This window comes from Ictalurus furcatus, chromosome 14 (genome assembly GCF_023375685.1).
Source record: "Ictalurus furcatus strain D&B chromosome 14, Billie_1.0, whole genome shotgun sequence".
NCBI classification, from domain to species: domain Eukaryota; kingdom Metazoa; phylum Chordata; class Actinopteri; order Siluriformes; family Ictaluridae; genus Ictalurus; species Ictalurus furcatus.
This window is the reverse complement of record NC_071268.1, coordinates 2598906-2622112: the sequence shown is the minus strand read 5'-3', so window position 1 is coordinate 2622112 and position 23207 is coordinate 2598906. Positions and strand designations below refer to the sequence as shown.

The 23207-nt window shown below is 37.1% G+C and overlaps 1 protein-coding gene across 2 annotated transcripts; it reads left to right on the top strand.

Annotated features, from left to right (window-relative positions):
• The first annotated feature begins 4140 nt into the window (after positions 1-4140).
• Positions 4141-23199, top strand: ncaph2 (non-SMC condensin II complex, subunit H2). 2 transcript variants are annotated; one of them, XM_053641981.1, is made up of 20 exons: positions 4141-4268; positions 5002-5128; positions 5379-5480; positions 5663-5724; positions 6685-6754; positions 9459-9521; positions 9893-9972; positions 10337-10461; positions 10678-10820; positions 12239-12313; positions 12922-12991; positions 13524-13625; positions 16306-16350; positions 16432-16502; positions 16617-16713; positions 16870-16959; positions 17052-17101; positions 17416-17517; positions 21213-21362; positions 22745-23199. In XM_053641981.1, the coding sequence occupies exons 2-20, from the start codon at positions 5021-5023 to the stop codon at positions 22886-22888; spliced, it is 1749 nt and encodes a 582-aa protein (XP_053497956.1). In that variant the 5' UTR covers positions 4141-4268; positions 5002-5020; the 3' UTR covers positions 22889-23199. The 2 variants fall into 2 exon arrangements, with proteins under 2 accessions (XP_053497956.1, XP_053497955.1); XM_053641980.1 differs by having other exon boundaries at positions 10337-10476.
• Positions 23200-23207: the final 8 nt, after the last annotated feature.

The window sequence follows — 23207 nt, the reverse complement described above, 5'->3', positions numbered from 1 at the left end:
CGTCCTGTAATGAACTGTAATGAGGATGTGGTATAAAGTTGGCTTGACGTTGGACGCTGGATATTCGCACATTAAGGGACCGTCTCTAAAGTTACATACGACATTGGTATACACGATTCTAACTTCAATAGCATTTGAAGAGAATGATTTACAGTCACATAACCAACTATATAGTATTCAGCAAGGTATCAGCTATAATGCACACCTTTTAGATTTTTGCTATTTATTAAAATAAACTGTCAAATCATATCTAAACATTGTGATGTTTTTGTACCATATGGACTCAGACACAAAATATCCCATAATGTAAAGCTCAATAGCATTTGAAGGGAATGACTTACAGTCACACAACCAACTGTAAAGTTTTCTTGTAGGTCTCATCTATGATGCACACCTTTTAGATTTGTTTTTTTTTTTTTTGTATTTAATAAAATAAACTATCAAATCATGTGTAAAATTTGCCATGTACAACCCCAAGTCCAAAAATTTGGGACACTGTGCAAAATGTAATTAAAAACAGAATGCAATGATTTGCAAATCTGATAAACCTATATGTTATTCACAATAGAACATAGAAAACATATCAGATGTTTATACTGAAGAAATGTACCATTTTAAGTTATAAATAAGGTAATTTTGAATTCGATGGCAGCAACACATCTCAGAAAAGTTGGAACAGGACCATGTTTACCACTGTGTAGCATCCCCTGTTCTTTTAACAACAGTCTGTGTACATCTGGGAAGTTTGTCCCATTCGAGTCTGGTACAGGATTCTAGTTGCTCAACAGTCCTGGGTCTTCTTTGTTGTACTTTTCGTTCCATGATGCACCAAATGTTTTCAATTGGTGAAAGGTCTAGACTGCAGGGAGGCCAGTTCAGCAGTCCTATGGTTATTTTTGTAAGCTTACAAACTGCAGTTTTGTCATCATTCCACACAAGAGACATCATCTTTACACACAGCACAAAATTGATGTGTTTTCCCTGCCCTCTTTTGATTGACAGGATATAATCGGCCCTCATCATCGGATGATTTTTAGATAGAGATATAATGCAAGTCCTCCTCTATGTCCAGACATCTTTGTTACAAAGACTGTTCTGTGTGACTCGGTTTGTGTACAGCATCCCTCTTCCTCTGTTATAAATAGTGCAGCGCTTCCGGGTCCTGTTGCATCACGAGAATGTCTGCTCACACAAAGCATTCAAATCGCTTCGTAAAATTGGAATTAAACCACTGGAGTCACGTGGATTATTTTACAATGCTTTTATGAACTGTTTGCAGCTTGAAAGTCCATCCATCCATCTTCTACCGCTTACTCCTTTTTCAGGGTCACAGGGAACCTGGAGCCTATCCCAGGGAGCATCAGGCACGAGACGGGGTACACCCTGGACAGGGTGCCAGTCCATCACAGGGCACAATCACATACACATACACGCACTACGGACACTTTAGACACGTCAATCAGCCTACCATGCATGTCTTTGGACTGGGGGAGGAAACCGGAGTACCCGGGCAGCTTGAAAGTTTTTTAAGTTATTTGAACTGTAAATGGAGAGACAGAAATCCCCCAGGTGTCATTAAAATGTCTTCATTTGTGTTCCGAAGATGAACGAAAGTCTTATGGGTTTGGAACAACATCGGGGGAGTAACTGATGACAGAATTTTAATTTTGGGGTGAACTATCTCTTTATTAGGGAAGATTGGTCTTTTTTTCGTTTCAGAGTGAAATATCTGACGGGTAAGTGGCTCCGCACTCAAGACCTTCCTACCAGCTACCACATCCAACTAACATAAATATTATTATTCCTACTATCATCCATTAGGCACTGCAGAATGTTAAGGAACTGTGGAGCACTCTCTATACAAGCAACTTTAATGAATTATGTTTTACATTTTACCCAGAACACAGTTATATAGAATTAGCTGATAAAGTCAGAAGCTTCCTCCAGCTAACAAGTTCATTTTTCATTCACCTATCTGTTCCTTAGACTCTAACCTAGCTCTTAGATTAGCATCCCCACGCGGCAGGTGATATCAGTCACACAGTGATCTACTCTATTCTCCCAACAGAAATGAATTCATTTGGGAGCCTGTGACAAGGACAAAGCCTACAACATGTCCCATCAATATGAGTGGTGTTAGAGGGGTCAGAAACAATACTGAAATTGACTAATCTTGTGACTTTCAAAGAGTTGAAGATTGTAAAAAGACCAGGTAATTTTTTTTTAATCTTCAACTGTTGAGTCTGTGCCCATGATAGCCTCAGATTCTCTTCTTGGCTGACAGAAATGGAACCAAATGTTTTCTCCTGCTGTTGTAGCTCATCCACCTCAAGGTGCCTCACATGCAGGTCAAATTTGTGCAGTCTCTTTCTGATTGTAGAAGCATGCACTTTGACACCAAGTGTTGCAAGACTTACTAGCAGATCCTGTGATGAAATCTTGGGGTTCTTGGAGTCTTCTTTTTGCATCAGATCTTGGGCTGATTTTGCTGGGACGGCCAGTCCTGAACAAATTGGCAGTTGTTTTAAATCTGCGTTAGATTATTTTCCTTACAGATGAATAATGTATTTCAAATAATTTGGAGATCCTTTTAAATCCACAACCTTTTTTTCTGAAGGCCTTACAGAAATCTTTAGATCTTAGCATAATAACACCACACACCTTGAACACCATACACTAGATATAAGAGGGATATAAATAAGACCGGTTCCACCTGCACTCTCTAAGCAGGTTCTAATCATTGGCACCCAATCTAATAAATCTAACACCTGATTCTAATAAATGTAGGGGTGTACTTACTTTTTCCATGTGACTGTTTTTGGTTTTTTGTACATTTAAATTGTGAAAATTACTACAAAATTTAAATTTTATGTGTCATTTGATTGAGTGCATCAACTTTATTAATAAGCACTGTTTCAAAGAGGATCAGATGTTTGCTTGACCAAATATGTGAATACATACATACATACATACATACATATATATATATATATATATATATATATATATATATATATATATATATATTAAGCTTTCTGCGGTTTTTACTGATTGTAGATGGGGAATTAATTAGCAGTTGCAGCTTTGCCTGGCATGCAGCATCAGATTTCAGCAAATGATGTCCACATGGTTACCCACAGGGTGGTTAGAGGTTAACACGTTTTCCTCGCACCTCCAGGTTTGGTGGTTCAATTCCCGCCTCTGCTATGTATGCACAGAGTCTGCATATTCTCGATGTGCTTCAGGGGTTCCTTCCTGGCACTCCAGTTTCCTCCCTGAGTTCAAAGACATGCATTGTAGTTTGACTGGCATTTCCAAGGCTCTAGTCCCAGCCTGGTACCCTTCCTCCTGGAAGTCTTATCTTTTCTTTTGACACTGATTTGCAAGCTTAAAGGGCTTTGGTTGGAAACACAGTTCTGGTGAATAACTGCTGGTTATACATATTACACAATACTTTATTAACATATCCAAACATTAGTAAGCTTTGTAGTTACACACATTGATTACACTTTATATTCTATAATAACAGGGGTAGTAAACTAAATATGAATAATTTAGTTACATAAGTTAAATAAAAGTAATGATAAAAAATAACAGACAAAAATAAATAAAGACATGAGCTCAGTGAACAATAAAGTAATTAAGATACATATTGGAACACATCATCATAATGTTTCCGTAGAAAGTTTTTTTTATTACAATGATTGGATATTTTTCTAAAATGTTGACAATGCTTATAATATATGTAAATGTATTCCTTTGTAACAGAATAACAGGTTCTCGGGGAGGAAAAAGACCAAACTAATTCAACTTAGCTTTTTCATACACACATGTACACACGCACACACACACAGAGACAGGTGAATGAGTTTCACTGTTGTAGCAGAAAACATTTGAACATGAATCATTTACATCTTTATATTAGATAGTTTAAATCGACAAAGGTAAATATTATATTTATATTTAAATATATTTACATAGTATATAAGTATATTCCGATGTATTTGCTCGGTTAAGGACACAGCAACATCATGACAAAACTTTATCCTGCTTCCGAGCTATCGGTAGCACTTCCGTTCCAAGTGGCGTCACTTCCTCTTGTGAGCGTCACTGAGGCGGGAAAAAATTTAAAATGGCAGCTATGCGGGCTGTGTTTTAGAGCAGTTGTCTGTTTATCTCTGTTTAAGAGGATCGAGTCTGCAACTTTCTGTAAAGAGCAAGTTTCAGTTCGTCACTGACTTGGATATCGGATTTCTCTTCTTTATAAGGTGGGTTAGCTGGAACTGTGAGTGAGGTGCTGTGTTGAGTGTTTAGAGGTCTGTATTAACACTGATTCCTCCGGCAGTGTGTTATACAAATCATAAACATTTCATTTCATTTCATTTCATTTCATTTCATTTCATCTTATTAAACCTCTGCTGTGTTTCGCTCATATCTGGACAGTTTGTTAAAGTCCTCCATCATAACTTCTGTTTCTGTTTCTGTTTCTGACTGTATAACTTACTGACTCTGCAGACGGAGCACTTTCAATTAGTGTTAACTTCTTTCTTAAAAAATCTTATCTCTCTCTCTCTCACACACACACACACACACACACACACCTGTATTTTATGCATAAACATTACATTATGTTTTTGTTTATGCTTGTAATTAAATTCAAAATGCTTTATGCAGTCATACCAATAAATTTGTAATAAAAATTGTAATATCACAATATTATCATTGTAATAATAAAAATAATAACATAAAAACATCATCCTAAGATGATTTTTAATTCCTCCTCCCTCTCCCTCTGTCTCTCTCTCTCTCTCTCTCTCTCTCTCTCTCTCTCATTGCAACATGATATTTTGCCCGTATTGTGTTCTCAAATTTTTGTCTTAGGTGAAGTATATCACATGCTATATCTTGTGAAAGCTAAAGATGTTTAGTCAGTGGTTTAAATATGGCCAAATACTGGCCATGAATATCAAAAGAAAATGACATGTTGACTTTCTTTTGAAGGACTTGCAGCTTTGTAGCTATGAATTCTGTGGAGACAAGGTTTGCCCACCTGTTACAGCCCATCCGGGACCTTACAAAAAACTGGGATGTTGATCTGGCCACCCAGCTTGGGGAGTACCTAGAAGAGGTAAGTTTGTTAAATTAACTTAGTAAGATTGAGGAGACTTTTAATATTTTGTTACTCAAGTCCAAGATGAGTAACAAGCTGAACAGTTGGTGTTTATGGGCCTTGCTCAAGGGTACAACATGGGTGTGCTGGCATTTGAATTAAAAAAATCATGTAGAGTTTTATGTGTAAATGAACAACACAGTGCATGTGGTTGTACAGGGATTAGACTCTGTGACTTTTCTGCTGCTGATATCTGTGTCTTCTGCAGCTGGACCAAATGACCATCTCATTTGATGGAGGCAAGACAATGATGAACTTTGCTGAAGCAGCACTGTTAATTCAAGGCTCTACATGCATCTATGGCAGAAAGGTGAGTTTCAGCCTGGCTGTAGGATGGACACTAGACTTGGATGTCTTGGATGATAGTTAATCATGTCCAGTTTTCAGTATTCTTGACCGGTTCTTTGAGGCACTGATAACATTATGTCTAAAACAATACATCTCAAACACTGCTTGTTTCTTAAATTATTAATTTCATTATGTTCCTTCCAGGTTGAACTACTTCACAGTTTGGTGTTTCAAACTTTGGACTGCATCTCAAACAAAAACCGCAGGTAATGTATGTTGGAAGTTTTATAAAGCTACTGATAAGAATCAGCCATAACCCCTGACAGGTGAAGTGAATAACATTGATTATCTCATTTCAGTGGCACCTGTTAAGTGGTGTGATATATTAGGCAGCAAGCGAACGGTCAGCTCTGAAGGGTTCTTTTTTTTTTTTTTTATAAGAAGTCTTTTTGGTCACATATACATTACAGCACAGTGAAATTCTTTTCTTCTCATAGCCCAGCTTGTTAATAAGTAGGGTACAGCCTTGGAGCAGAGAGGATTAAGAGCCTTGCTCAAGGGCCCAGCAGTGGCCGCTTGGTGGTATTTGGGCTTAAACCCCTGACTTTCTGAACAGTAACCCAGAGCCACCACTGCCCTGTTGATGTGTGTTGAAGCTAGAAAAATGGGAAAGCTTAAGGATCTGAGCAACTTTGACAAGGGCCAAATTGTGATGGCTAGACGCCTGGGTCAGGGCATCTCCAAAACGGCAGGTCTTGTGGGGTGTTTCCGGTCTGCAGTGGTTAGTACCTACCAAAAGTGGTCCAGGAAGGACAACCGGTGACAGGATCTTGGGCACCCAAGCTTCATTGATGTGTATGGGGAGCGAAGGCTAGCTCGACTGGTCCGATCCCACAGAAGAGCTACTGTAGCACAGATTGCTGAAAAAGTTCATGCTGACTATGTTCTAAAGGAGTCAGAACACACAGCGTGTCACAGCTTGCTACGTACAGGGCCGCGTAGCCGCAGGGCCGTCCGAGTGTTCATGCTGAGCCCTGTCTCTTGACCTGTTTCTGCTTTATTTTATGCATTATGCTACATATGATTGGCTGATTGGATATGTATGTATGTATGAATGATTTTTTAAATTGTAAAGTAATATAATAAAGGTCAGAGTTAAAACCGTTAGTTAAATCAGTCGTTGGTCTGAGATACAGGTGTAAAATGGTTGCATTTTGTTCCTATAGACGTGACAAGCAAGGCTCTGCAGATGGCGTAACTGATGACACCACAGAGAATGATCTGGATGACTGTGAGGTATTTAACTAATAACTGTGCAAAAGTCTTAGGCAATGATTCATATAGTATGCAGTGATGAGTATGTGAATCTGCCCCACAAACAAAGCGTAATGCTGCACGATGGACAGAGTCCATTTTCCTTAATAAAGATGAAGCCGCATGCATATAAACAAGGTCACCATGATCAATTATAGATTAAAATAGTGGAGAGTACTTTTTTCTTTCTAGCCTCATAAGGAAAGCAGTTTTTTAAACGATAAAAGAACCCCAATTTTGGTTTAAGCTTCTTCAACAGATTAGTTTTTCGTCCAACCATATACCCAAGTATTTATAAGAGCTAACTCTTTCAATGGTTGTTCCATCTAAAGTTTTAATGATCACATCAGTTACCTTAGAATGATGATGACTAAAAATCATATATTTTGTCTTTTTTTAATTTAAAATCAATTTCAGCTGTGACAAAGAATGTTGTATAACATTTGAATGCATTCTGTAAGTTCAGTAGAACTTGATTTAAAGATTATGTTGCAGTATAAATCACTGTGTTGTCAGCATACAGATGTATATTAGCGGAATCCACTTCAAAGTCTAAATCATTGATAAAATAGCAAACAAAAGGGGATTAGTCAAGGAGACCAGTGCCTTCAGGCATGATGTACTTCTGTCCTATGACAAAAGCAAACACCACCAGCACAACATGAATCGGTTGTTAACGAATCTCATTATCGATTAGTTGGTCTGCACGCGGCACATTTACTCATTGCAGTACTTCTGTTCCGAAAACACACTTCGGAGAGTAAATACTAAAGTTGTCTCCCAAATGACTTACTATACACTTACACTATGCACCGTAGTGCATAGTACCGTAGTGTAGTGTTTCTCAGCCCAGGGTCCACGGATCCCTAGTGGTCAGTGGTGTAATTGCAGGGGATCTGTGGGATAGTTTTAAAACACTCTCTCTCTCTCTCTCTCTCTCTATCCATCTATTTATATCTATATCTAATATATATAAAATTTTGTTTTTTTTTGTTAAATGTATCAAAATATATTCAAATGAGATGTTTTAAAAGTAACCAATTTGGTTATTCACATGCAATCACAAATATCACGTTAGCTGAGCTGACGATCGTTCATTGATGTATTTATTTACAAATGAAATGATAATTTACAAAAACCTATGAGTGGTAGACAAGTTCAAGACAAATGTCGCGTTGACGGATAAAATAAAAAAGATAATTCGGAGAGTCTAATTAAATGTCTCACCAACAATAAAATGTAAAAAAAAAAACCCAATGTTTTCAATTTTAAATGTCCAATGTTAATATGATAAATGTTGAATATTAATAAAATAAAGTTATATATATATATATATATATATATAATATTATAGAAAGAAATGACTGTTTAATATATAGCCTATAACTGTTGGAGAGTAAGGGGGTCCTTGTGAATTGTTTGAAATATGCTAGGGCTCCAGAGCTCACAAAAGTTTGTGAACCACTGGTCTAGTGTATGAACTTTAGAAAGGTAATATCGTCTCAAATGGAACACATTAGTTTTTTTACTAACCGGAAGTATAAGCCACTTCCCAGTCAGTGGCACATGACGTCATACGCACATACGCTAGCTTTAGCAGATACCCAGAGTCACCGATTATGACTTTCTTCAGTTTACTGTTTGTCAACGTTACCTTTTATTCCCAACATGACCATCGGATGGAGGCGTTATTGTCAAGTGACTGAGGAAGAAAATGTGCGACCTTCAAGTCCTTTAAGGCAGGGGAGCATTTTATATTAAACACCCTGAAGACGATCAAACTTTACAAAGCACAGTTTGTGTAGCACGTAAGCACAACAGTGATGCACAAGGACAAACTTATGTTCATATCCAAAATGCTCCACTGTGTTCAAGAGGTTGGGGAAACTGGTGTGAGTTGCTTAAAAGGTTTAGTTTAATTTAAGTTTAATCATTATATGTTGTAATTGCTTGTAGTACTACGCTTGTAGTGTAACTTCTGTCGTTTATTATAACGGAAGTGATCTATTAGTAAAGAGGTCGTGTTGCTCCTCACTCGCGGTTTAGACGTGTGATAAACGGTGGGATTGCAAGTAAGATCTGTAATGTCAAATTCAAACACTGATCAAAAGTCAAACAATATGTCTAAAGGCAGTCAGTAACAGAAACCATAAGGTGCAGTGAAAGGGAGTCTTGATTATTAATTTAGGGCTGTAGTTTAAGTCAATGATTGTTTTGCTTCCATAAAAAGTAATGCATATGTACTTTATATATAAAGTATTTATGCATTATTGTTTATGGATAAAAAAACAAGCAGTTGAATAATATATATTCTGGTGTGTGTATTTAAATAAATAATGGCACTGAAAGTACCCCCCCCCCCCCCACCAATCCGATTAATAGAAAAAAAAAATAATTGGCCAACTATTCAATTATGAAAATAATCGATAGTTGCAGCCCTAGTTTAACATCAAGCCCTACTGTGGAAATGTTTAATTTAATTATTTCTGAAGACCTCTTCAAAACTGCACAGTACTGTATATAGCTACAGGATCTTTAAGATAATTACTTTTTATAGTCATTATGGATTTTGATTGTTTGAAATGGTTGCCTGTTGCTATATCTTATGTAGTTCAAGTAAAAAGACTTAGAAAACTCAGTTAAAGCATGCATGCAGTATGATGAAGTATATTCTGCCCTTACACAGTTTGATGTGATAGGAGAGGAGCCCAGTACTCACAATGTGGAGATGAAAGGTGATCCAGCTGAAGTAAGTCTTATTTTCATGTAACTGAAACTAAGGTCTGTGTGTGTATGTGTATGTATATATATATATATATATATATATATATATATATATATATATATATATATATATATATATATATATATATATAAAAAATAATAATATTCTGTGCTGGTCTGTATCCAGAAATTGTGTGTGCACACGTATGCATCACAAGATGAAAATGTGCAGCTTAGGTCAGTTTTGCTGGTTCTCACAAGTAAACCTGGTATTGTTCACACATACCTTTTTATAAGGCAGTTATAAGTAACTTGTATATATTATGCACACAATGAAAAGTACTTCTTCTCAGGTAAAGTTTATGTTTGCATCTTACCTCTGCTATGTTCCTTCAGCCAGTGAAGATTGTTCGGCTGCCTCCTGAGTCTCTGATTCCTGTAGAGGCACATGAAAAACAAAAGTATCCGCTCCTCAGGTAAAAACCAGCTGCAAGGCATTAATTTGTTGACTTTAGGTAGGGAATTCTGCTGGACTTGGGATCCATTTCACTGGACAAGCAGTAGAAGCAAAAAGAGTCAGGCTAAACAATATTTATTCCAAAAATTCCACTGGCTAGAATAAGGGGAAAACACAGTACTATGTATGCATAGAGAATGCTTAATAACGATTATATTGTGGTTTCATTCATTTTGGGTGCTGTTGAACAAACTCAATCTTCAAAAATCTAGTTTGTTGTGCTTAATTTGTGCAGCCTATCTGAGGGAATAATAAACAAAGCACTTAATAATGCAGAAATAAACAGTAATTCAGATCCTTTGAAAAGTTTGTGTTTGTTCCAGTATTAAGGGAGAGGTTCTTGGCAGCTGTAAAGATTTTCGGATCAATAACTTCACCCCAGACACGTTGGGAATCCTGCGCCTGGGTCTTGGTTCCTCTTGTGTTCAATTCCACAGAGAGGCTTCAGGTAATGGACACACAGGTAATGGTCTCTGTGATGCCCATAGTGGTAGTTTGTTGTGTACAGTGGGGCATATGAGCAGTGAGGAAGAATGAGCTGTAGTGTTCGCTTGGTCTGGCTCAGTAGATCCTCTAGCATTGCTCTGCTACAAGAGTGCCTGATTTTTATATTCAGTAGTTCCCTGTTTTTTGTTGATTACCCGGATTTTATTTTTGTCTCTAGGACAGGACAGGGCAGAGGCTGTTGGTGCTGTTGATCATTATGAGAATGATGATGATTGCCATGGTGGTGAGGAGCTTGCTCATCTGACAAACAATGATATGGAGGTGGAACCAGAGTCTGACAAGCATGTTGAGAGACATCAGGTACCAACAAATTTGGTTTATGAACTAAAGTGTGTGTGTGTGTGTGTGTGTGTGTTAAAGCTGCAGTACTGAACTCCTGCCTCTCTATCACCATGGGTTGTGTTTTGGCACTGAGGTATGGGTTGTATATTAGCTCCAATACTTGACAACAGAGGTGGGGGCAGATACAGTTTTCTTGGTGTCGAGGTGAGTTGCCCTTGCTTATAGCTCACAGAAAACAAGTGCGGTTTACTGCATTGACCATAGCAAAACAACAACCACAACAAAAAATAGGAAACTCGATACCTAGCTGAATCAAGCTCACAAGTGTGCTAATGTTAGCTAGCTCCCTATTGAGCCACTGAAATGTCTTACCTGTTCTGCAGAAAAAAGTCATCTCTGCGTCAGTCTTCAATCCCTTCAGATTTCAGAGTTTTCATCACCTCTCAAAAGCCATGCCGATATTTATTTACTCTCGTTGTAGCACGGGCTCTGTGCGTTCCCTTTTTGACTGCAGGCTCTCTGAAGTTCGAGGTTTCTTGGTTTTGATAATGGTTGATTCCCCAGATGTCTGTGGTGGTGGTGATACGTTTAGAATATCCAGCAAATGACTGTCGGTTCCTGCTAAATCCTACCGGACAGCTCAAATTATAAATCTTTATTGTAAGCTTACCATTGCAAATCAGGGTAAGGTAAGGAGACAGTTTTGAACTTGATACTGCAGCTTTAACAAAGCAAAATACTGTATTTGAGTTTTTCTGCATTACCTAGTTTTTGTAGCGTATCTCATTCCTCCACAAAGTAATCACTGGCCAAACCTGTACTGTTCTGAAGGCAATCAACTGCTTTTCCTCACTTTATTTCCTTGACATTTTTTCTCACTGATGCCAAATAAGATGTCCTTACTTGCTTTTCAACGTCATCAGTCTGAACATCATTGGACATGTACATCACTTGAAAGTTAAAAGGTGATGGCCTTAGAAAGTTAAACATTTTAGAAAGTTGTAGGTTTTTGCCTCTAGATTCTATTTCATCACCCGACTTTTAATATGGGCATGCTTTATGAAAATTCAACTGATCCAAGGATTTTAAATTTTTAACTATTGTTTTTTTATTTTTTTTATTGTTAATTATGATTATTACTTTTATAGATAGCTATTATTTTAAATTATAATTGTTAATTTCTTTGCTGTTATTACCTCATTTCTTTGTGGATATTTATGTGAAGGTGGAGAGTTTAGACCACTGGAATAATTAGCAGTTAGGAGTAGGAAGCACCTGCGTATGCGCTCAGTTCTTCTGAGGGCATTTAAACAGTTGATACATCGATAATGTTGAGAGACGTCCTGACAGGCTGAAGGACTGAAGGAAGGCGTCAAGGAGACATTCTACTCTATTTGAAAGTTGGGAATCACCTGGTTGTCTTGAATTTCCTTTAGGGCCACAGTGTGAAGAGAATGCTGCGTGAGAGGCCTACAGTGCGTCCGGTTGCTGAAGAGCCCAAGCAGCTACAGGTAAGAAGTTGGCAAACTGCAGGATCTGCAGAGAGCCCAAACTCCTCATGTTTATATTCCTTAAACTTATATTTATATTACACTAACTGAATTAAAATAAGGTATAGGTTAAAGCAGGTCCAGTTTGTCCAGATGGGAAACAATAGTGTAAATAAATAATAGATTGCGTGAGTGCAACATTTACACTGGTTTATTTCAGAGAATTGCTTTGATATTGAAAAATTATTCTTAATTTCTTTTTTTCTTTTTTCTTTTACATCATAGCAAGCCCACATGTTCCAACCTGGAACATTTTAACGTTCTTAACAATGGGCAAATCTTATTTCTAACATGGCTTGATGCAAATCTGCAAACTTGATGCAAATCTACAAACTGTGAACATATAGAATGAGAGATTGCAATATCTGGTTTTGATGATATAGCCTGTTTCTGAACAGTGTACATGTAGTGTATGATGATTTTTATTATTTTTTAAAATAAATTGCTGTATAAGGATATAAATAGGCTGCATAGGTTATCACAATGCATGATGTGGACTATCCAGTTACATTATTGTAAACACTTTAATAGCACATAAATGTTATGATGCATACATGTAATTGTTACAGGAAACTGTGGATCCTTGGAAATGGCATGACTCCTATGTGCATATAGGAGAAGATAAACGCCTAAAAACAGGTGAAAAAGATTCTTTCTGTTGAAGTGTCTGCGCATTTTTCTCCTAAATATTTGTAATGTGGTACATCTCGCATTTCTGACTCTCTTAACGGTTTTTCCGATTAATCGGCACAGATAACCGATTACTGGAACTATCGGTTACTGGCAAAAATCCACACCGATAGTTTTTCCCGAAGCGGTTGAGAAGTGTCCACTGTCATTATACAGTACATAAAAGAAAAGAAAGCCCTGAAGCCTCGTGGTGTTTATTAGGAATATTACTTTTTGGTTCAGTTTAGATGTATATATTTTATTTACTTCAATATGTATTAATGAAAGGAAATTTATTTATATATATAATGTGTGTGTGTGTATAAGTAAAGTACATTTGTAATAAAAAAAAGTTTTTATTCAGTATCACTATTAAAAACTGTCGGTTGATTAGTCAGTTGTCGGCAGGTACTGCACAACTTAATTATCGGTATGTGTAAAATCCACTATCAGTCGACCTCTACTCTGAACTGCTGTATATGAAAGTTTCTTTCTTCTCTAGGGAAGTGCTACAACGTGCCTGCAGGCCTAGATGAATCAGGCAAAAGGAAAAGGAAAGGCAACTCAAAATTACAGGACTTCTGGGGGTGGTGCACAAGTTCTTGTAAGTCTGTGTTTAATAGGACATCTGAATTTTTTTTCAAGAGTGTCATTACTGTCTGAATTCCAACTATGGCTGCATGATATGGAGGAAAAAATATGATGCATGAAAAATTTGTAAGGTGATGCAATAAATCAGAGATTAACATGTACAGTGTATTTATAAATTTCCAACCCAAACTCCCAGTGCTCATACTGAATGTAATAACAAGAATAAACTTTATTTTTATATAGTGCCTTTTAAAGCATCTTCTCTAAGCACTTTACACAATAAGAGAATACCAAAAAAAAAAAAATACACCGATGTTTGGATGTAGCTAAGTATTAAACCCTATATGACACATCATTAGTCTGACAATTATCCAAACATACAGTCCCCTCTGGATGTATTGGAACATCAAGGCCAATATTTTTTTTATTTTTATCTTATTTTTTATTTTTTTTTTAGATGATCGATCAGAATTTCAGCTTTCTTTCCCAGATATTTAGAACATGGCACTGTTTGGTGACAGACCACCAAATTTTTAAGTGAACAATAGTATAAGAACAGATAGTCTTGGTCAGTAACACTTAATTTTTGGTTGCATATCCCTTGCTTACAATAACTGCATGAAGCCTGTGACCCACTGACGTCACCAAACTGCTGCATTCCTCATTTGTGACTCTTCTCCCTTCAGTCTCCTTTTCAGGGGTGAAATGCTGGTCAGTTGGATTAAGGTCTGGTGATTGACTTGGCCAGTCTAAAACCTTCCACTTTTTACCCCTGATGAAGTCCTGTGTTGAGTTGGCAGTGTGTTTTGGGTCATTGTCTTGCTGCAAGTTTCTCCCGATAAGACTGGACAGAATGTTTCTGTAGACTTCTGAATTCATTCTGCTACTACCATCATCAATAAAGTCTGTTCCACTTGCCATGACACTACCTCCACCATGCCTGACCAGAGGAACTCGTATGTTTTGGATCATGAGCAGATCCTATCTTTCTCGCCTTTCCATCACTTTGGTAGAAGTCACTCTAGGTTCAAGAAGTTTTGTGCTTATCTCTGTATTTCTTTGTGAATTCCAGTCTCGCTTTGCTTCTTACTGCTGATGTGAGGCTTGCATCTTGTTGTATGGCCTCTATATTTCTGCTCTCGACGTCGTCTTCGAACTGTGGATTGTGAAACCTTCACCCCTGCCCTGTGGAGGTTGTTGATGGTGTCACTAACTGTTGTTTTTGGGGTTTTTCTTCACAGCTCTCTGTGTTTGTCAGCAGCTGCTGTTGTTTTCCTTGGCCGACCTGTTTGATGTCTGGTTGTTACTACACCAGTGGTTTCTTTCTTTTTCAGGACATTCCAAATTGTTGAATTGGCTATGCCCAATGATTGCGCAATGGCTCTGATAGATTTTTCTCTCTTTTCTCAGCTTGGAAATGGCTTGCATTTCTCCTTCTAGTCTTTATATTGGTTTATCCTTTTTAACAACAAATTCAGTCTTCACAGGTGAAATCCAGGTTTCAAACCAAGATTAGACATTCAGAGCTATTAACTGTTTAAACTGTCAATCTAACAGGGTACACAATGGCAACAATAAACACTTGTCATGCTCCAATATTTTAGGTCGCTTGAAAAATGGGTGGGTTTAAACAACAGGTCCCATGTTTAACAAGTCTAGATATAAATATCAGGAAATGAAAGCTGTAATTCTGATCTGTTGCCTCTTATTCCTCTTTTGACCTGAAACCCAAATGTCCAAATGCATCGCAGAAACAAAATAATTGGTCTTGCTGTTCCAATACTTTCAGAGAGCACTGGATATCTTACAGGTAGTAAGCCTTTTTTAATATGGCAGCGTGTATTATGGGATTAACATGAATTAAAATAGTATACCAGCCAATTATTGCCAAAATTAATTAAAAATTCACATTCACTGTCGTCCACCGCTTCCTCTTGATGTAAGAATTCGTTTGTGAATGGGTTTTAAGAAGGAAAATATTAGATCATTTTCATTTGTATTTCTCACAACACAGAAATTTTAAATCACTTTAAAAAGGACTGGAACTAAATAAATTGTCACTTCTTTATGCTAAAAACTTGTGTGTGTGTGTGTGTGTGTGTGTGTGTGTGTGTGTACAGACTATATGGCCAAAAGTTTGTGGGCACTTGACCATCACACCCATATATTGGAAGCACACAATTGTATAGAATTTCTTTGTGTGCTATAGCTTTAGTTTCCCTTCACTGGAACTAAGAGGCCCAAACCGGTTCCAAGATGATGATGCCCCTGTTGCACAAAGTGAGCTCCATGAAAACACGGTGTTATGGTTGGAGTGGAAGAACTTGAGTGTCCTGCACAGAGCCCTGATCTCAACCCCACTGAACACCTTTGGGATGAACTGGAACTGGACCCTCATCACACATCAATGCTTGACCTCACTAACTCTCTTGTAGCTGAATGAATACACATCCCCACAGCCACGTTCCAAAATCTAGTGGAAAGCCTTCCCAGAAGAGTGGAGCTTATTATAACCGCGCAAAGGGAGCCTAAATCGGGAATGGGATGTTCAACAACACATATGGGTGTAATGGTCAGGTGTCCACAAACTTTTGGCCATATAGTGTAGTAGTATATATTGTGCTGTGGCTGTGTCCTTTTGAGAGATTAAACTATCTAATGCTTCTAATGTTTCCACTTCTCTTTTCCTGTAGATGAGAGCATGGACCGCAAGCTTAAGCATGGACCTTTTTATCCTGGTAAATTTTCTGAACAACATGTACAACTGCTCTCTACAGTCTGTTCGGCTTGAATGATCATATTGCATTTTTCCTTTATAGAATTCAACTACATCTACCTTGACAAGATGGGTCAGCAGCTTAAATTGCGGAAGAAGGTTCTAAGAAAAACGGTATACTTGTAGTATTAGAATGTCCTGTGGATAATGCATTTGTCTTTATGAAAATTGCACTTTGGAATGTGTACATGTGTTTGTTGGACATGTATAATCCTATGCTTGTTACAGGGTGTGTACCTATCTGATGACGTGCTGAGAAGAACTTACTTGGAGCCAGAGAATCAAGAGGATAAAGATGAGGTGGTCCGAGATCCAGACTTGGATGGTGAGAGAAACAAGCATATACATGTACAGCTTCTTAAAACAGATCAGTTAGATTTGCCCTGGAGTTAATAATAAATGACTAGTTCTCTTTTTTTTTTTTTTTTTTTTTTTTTTTTTTTTTTTTGTCCATTTCATAAATGAGATTTCTTTTATCCAGGTGATAACTTCTCAGATCATGAAAATGAGAATTTGCTTGAAGATCATGCACCTGGAGACATTATTAGTGAACATGATCCAATTTTCACTGGTAATGTATGCAGGTTCAGTCTAGTTCTCATAAGCATGAATGCTTGTTTTTTTTAGAACTATGAAATGTTCATCTTTCCTCTTTGTTCCTAGACTCACAGATGGGCCGGATTAATTATGAGGACTTGCTCAAAAAGAGTGTGGTATGCATAGCCTTGTAATACTTAAGAGATTTCTTCCAGATTGGTCCACGTTCAGCGTTGTCATGACAAATTGAGTGGTTTTAAATCATTTTATGCAACTGTTAATCTGTTGGAGGGCCAAGCAGTGATGAAGGTTACTGTTTAAACCTGACTGTTTAGCCAGATTAAACAGCCATTTACTTTGCTATAAAATTAAGAGTTGGAGTTATGTTTTGCTCCAGGGATACAGCTCAGATTATATTCCCTGGACTGTTGTGATGCTGACTAGGTAGTACATGCATGTGTGCTTCTGACTGTGTCCTCTCTGGCCATAGGAGTTGTTCCTAGCCAACTCCCAGAAGTACGCTCAGGAGACCACTCTGTCTCGCAGGGTAAAGGAGTGGGAGGACGAGATCAACCCTCGGCTCTTGGCTCAGGTAATAAATGAACTGTGTAGGGAGAACTCGTACTTTCATACAAACTGGCATTGGGGTGAGGTTCATCAGGATCACACAGTGGGACTGTATGTATTAGGTTTGCCATGGTGTACGGTTATACCGGTTATGAGGGATATAATTTTATACCGGTTTAAAGGGGGAAACCTTATGAATGACACTTACTTGATAACAAAAGTTCCCATATCAATATTCTAACGACTAGAACAGCCTTATATAATGTATAGTCGCCTAATGAAATTTACGCATTGAATTAATGCATTGAAAGTTAATTACCGACTCGTCAAAACTACACAGGCATCATAGCACGCGTGCTGATGGAGGACATTACGTTAAACTGACTGGAACAACTGTCTGAGGTCAGAGGGGCAGCACAAACATGTAAAATATTAAACAGAACTCTGTGAAGCTATCTATCTAACCGCATTTAGAAGACAAACCGGAGGCCATTTATTGAAAGGACTGAACGCTTGATTCCTAAAAGAGGAGCTCGACTGTACAAATATATCTATATTTGTTGTTCGGCATGTTCGTTTTATACAAAGCCTATGTTTGGTGTGTTGTTAGAGGTTTGGTAAACAACAAACAATTTGGTAAGATTTTTATGTAGGCTACTGTGTACCGAAAATTACACCACAGTACACACATTGACTCTACAGTGCAACCATTTTTGTAGCATTTGTTACTGAAAACTACTTTGTGTGACTGTGAAAAAATATTTAGGCGCACTGGTGCGAGTGACCTGTTCAAAGTGGTATAATACAATCGGAATAAAAATTTCAACTCCAAAATGCATCTACACCATGCAACAGTTACTTTCGCACTGCTTTTCATCACCTCAGTCAACCGAACAAGTGTGGAAATACTGCAAAGAAGCCATTATGACTTCCCAATCTCACAAACCGCCATCTTTTATTGATCCCGCAAAATGACCTGAACCCGCGACTGTGACCTGCTCGTGTAGACACACAGCAAGTAAATTGAATAATGATGCTAACGCTACAAGGTGGGATGTAATTCAGACTACTTTATTAAATAATTCCTCAACAATCATAATCAAGAGTAGCAACTGTTCAGTCTGTAAACATACAGTATGCTGCCGCTCTCTCCTTCACTAACTCTAACAGACAGAGCATTCACTTCATTTAAACTCACGGTTGGCAGATATCACTAGAAAATCAACTCCAGTTTTCATGTTTTAATTTAATCCCCCATAATACACAATATTATCAGCAGACATGGCAACACTGTACTGGGGGACCGATCTAAAACTGAAAAAAAAAAAAAAAAAAAAACTAATAAAATGTAAAGACAGAAAATGTGCTTAGTTATAAATAAATAATTTAATATAAAAAAAATAGATATTATAATTAATTCATAAAATGAGAAATGAAATAATGTTTAGTTACTATGGGTTGCATTTAATATCAATTTGACATTAAGCTTAGTTTGCTATGTCCTTAGAAAGCTATTAGTCTATTTCCTAATATGAATCATGTTTGTGTTAATCTACTTTTAATTAGGACTCTCTATTGTTTAAAATATTTAAAAAATAAATATTTTATGCTTGTTTATTTATCAATTAGCCAACAGTATTTCTCATTGCTATTATTTTAATTAAATTAACAGTGACCATGAGCAGAGAGCTTACATTTAACTGTTTATGATTAAAGTATAAACAAAAAAAGATTGGTATCTGGATCGGTATCGGCTGTAAAAATCCTGATCAGTGCGTCCCTAATGAACACCATTAAACTAAAGCGCTTTGCATCTGACGGGTAAATGAACTCACCCAATCACGTCCTATGTGAGATTATTCAGATATATACACAATATACACAGAGCGGTTCGAGAACTGACTCCAGACCAGAACCATGACAGTGGAAATGTCTAATAGTGCAGCTTTAAATATATTTAAGAGGAGCAGACTTCAAACACTGAACATTGATGTTTATTGTATTTGTTTACAAGGTGGAACAGGTTAACGGTGGTTGTTTTTTGCATACAGTCTGTAAAATTAACTGAAAATATTAAATTTAGTTTATCAGAAGGAAAATTAATGTGTCATGGCTCACACTATGTTCCTAAATTCTGTCATAATTGATGAGCTCAAGTTTTCTCATGCCTACGTGTGTGTTATATTATAGCACTTTACCATCTCTAAAGAAAAAAAAAAAAAAACTAAACTTCAACTGTGCTCCTAAATTTTTGTATTCAGGAGCACAAGTACTCCTAAAAAAAAATTGTTGCCGTAGCCCTGTATTACTGGTTTGAAAAAGGGTTATCATACTGATGTGAAAATTATATCGTGGCAAGTCTAGCGTGTAAGCTTTTTTCCTTTATCTGCAGTATATCTTGCCATTTTGACTCGTGTTCTGTTTACTACTTAGCAATAAAGTCCATGTTGACGTATACCACTGGTTCCAAACCCTAGGCCTGGAGTACCCCTTTTCATGCACGTTAGTGTTTTCCCCGCTCTAAAATTCCTGATCCAACTAATCAGCTAATTAACAGTTTGTCCTGAGTTGAAGTATGTTTGCGTTAGAGCAGGGAAACCACTAACATGCACAGAACCAGGGAACCTGTGCTCTATACCACCGTTAGGATCTACTGTTATGCAGTTGTATTTTACTGTATTTAAAATATTATTGGAGAAGTGTTTTACATAACTAATATAAAGAAACCTTATGTAGTTATGTAAATCCATATGGAAGTCCAAAAATCCAATTGCTTGTGTAGGATTCATCTTAAAGGCTCACATGTAGAAGTATAAATGTAACGGGTACAGTGGTGCCTGAAAGTTTGTGAACACTTTAGAATTTTCTATATTTCTGCATAAGTGTGACCTAAATCATCAGATTTTCACGCAAGTCCTAAATGTAGACACAGAGAACCCAACTAAACAGATGGGACAAAACTATTACACAATCTGTCTGACTGGATTGGTGGAGCCCAAACTCTTTAGAGATAATTTTGTAACCTTTTCCAGTCTGATGAGCAACAACAACTCTTTTCCTGAGGTCCTCAGAAATCTCCTTTGTTCGTGCCACGATACACTACCACAAACGTGTTGTGAAGATCAGACTGATAGATCCCTGTTCTTTAAATAAAACCGGGTGCTCCCTCACACCTGATCATCCTATTGATTGAAAACACCGGACTTTAATTTTACCGTCAAATTAAACTGCTAATCCTAGAGATTCACATAGTTTTGCCACTCACAGATATGCATTATTGGATCATTTTCCTCAATAACTAAATAACCAAGTGTAATATTTTTGTCTCATTAGGTTAATTGGGTTGTCTTTGTTTACTTTTAGGACTTGTGTGAAAATCTGATGATGGTTTAGGTCGTGTGTGTGCAGAGATGTAGGACATTCTAAAGGGTTCACAAACTTTCAAGCACCATTGTATAAATGCATACGAGAGAGAGAGCATGTACTTTTATTTGTGCAAATGCTGCTAATTTTTTACATTTTCTATTTCATCTTTATTTTATGTTTCAGGACTAAATGACCTGAGAAATTCTGTTTTAATAAATCTTGATAGTATGATAAAATCATGTTAATTTGAGGAAGTTTCCGTGTTGTTAAAATCACCTTTAGTGTTTAATTTCTTGTTTAAAATAAAAATGTAATGCATTCAGCTGATTCAGTCGGTGGTGCTCTGTTGTCCAGGAGGACCGTGAGGTTTTTGACATTCATGACTATGGGGATCGGATTGTCCATGCACTTGGTGCTGTTGGGGTGAGACGATCGTTTGCATCGCTTGTCAAAGGCATGGACAACACAGAAGCCTGTAGATACATGCTGGCTTCTCTTCAGCTGGTTAGTACATGTGTGCGTGCGACCTCACACACACACTCACACACACACTATGTTCATTAGATGAGGCTGATTCCAGTTTAGTATGTGAAAAGATTATAATAGTGAGACATACTGATATTAATGCTTCAAAATGGAATAAGTGGTTTGATTAGTTTTGGGGGCCTCATCCACCTATCTGAGAACTAAGAGGGACAAGTAACAACACATTACTTCTCAGAATTTTTAACTAATTTAAACTAGATTAAATTACAAATTCATTATTTAAAAATATTATATAAATTGCTGTGTAGTTGGAGCTCTGCAGGGACATCTGTAAAAACTCACTGTAGTAATACTGACTCTCTTACCTTTTTAATTAAGGTGCTTGGGTACCCTACACAAATACCTCTCAAAGTTTCTCACACTACAAAATCCTTTTTCTCGAGGATTTAAGAGGATTTTATTTTAATTATTTATGCAGTAAATTAATTTTAGATTAATTTTTATTCATTTACCTGCAGTAACTAGCTTGTCACTTCCCAGTGACCCAAAGGGGGAAAAACACAGATACAGGTAGTACTGATTAAACTGCAAACCCTACTTAAAATAAAATACTGTGGTTCTGAATGTGATGGTTACGGTGTTTATTGTGATACCTTGAACAGTGGCAAAAGGATAGTACGGAACTTAAAGTATCATACTGGAATGAACATTTTTTATTTATTTATTTTCTTCCCCAATCACAGGTGCAAGAATTAAATGCAACACTGCTCAGTTTGTGTGAAAACTTGTGCCTTGAAACATGCCTGGAATATGGCACAACCTCACCTACTGTATTTAAAAAGCAGTTTGTGTTTAAGTATTGAATATCATGCCCTTTTATGAACATCTTATTGATGGCCGTTTTAATCTTTTTGACAAAATATAATGATTAGACAAATACAATATACAGTATATCCTTGCTTTTGTGCTGGACAAAATATTATGCTAATCAAATTAGCCTACCTGAATTAGCCACATTTCCAGCTTCATACTATGTGTAACCTCAGTTTTGTGTTTGATGTAGGGATTGGGTTAGTTAAAATTGTAATCTGATTTATTTTGAAACGCTGCAGGTGCATGATTCAGCTACTTTAAATCTGGATACAAAATTCAGTTTAAGATTTTTTTTAAGCCCCCCTGGAAAAAAAATCTCCCAGATGTGTGTTGACCACAACTCCAAAGAAGCAGCTCTGACTCAGTTTCTTGTACAGTTATGAACTGATCCTTCATGTTTGTCAATCATGTGACACCATTCATATGTAACTGATATTGTAATTGACTTTGGGTAAGAAAGCCCTGCAAGTAAAAGTTTGCGATTTTGTGTGTGTCCGTGTCTCCCCGTGTCCTTGTGTCCCCTTCAGGCCAATGACTACACTGTAGAGATCGATAAGAGCCCTGGACTTGATGAGAGCATAGACACCGTTCACCTGACATTACTGACCGAACAGAGGGCACACGAACGCCTCAAAATCTACAGTGCCCCCCTGGAGCCTGACCTTCCCTGACCTTTCACAAGTCTTCATCTTGGCTCATTGTCTGAATAACACTGCAAAAGGACATTTATATACATAATCTAGAACATACGAGCAATTCCATTTGGTCCTTCTGTGTGAATTTATTCAGCCTATAACTATAAAGTGCACACCAATATAACATTTTGAAAGTAAGGCTTAAGTGCAGTTTTGGGGAAATATAGTAATTTGTGTATGAGATGTTCATTATGCACGTTTGTATTATTTTAATGTCATTTGTGTCACTTTCTAATGGCTCTTGTATATTACTATCTCTTTAAAGCATTAAAAAAAGTGCACCTGCATACCTAAA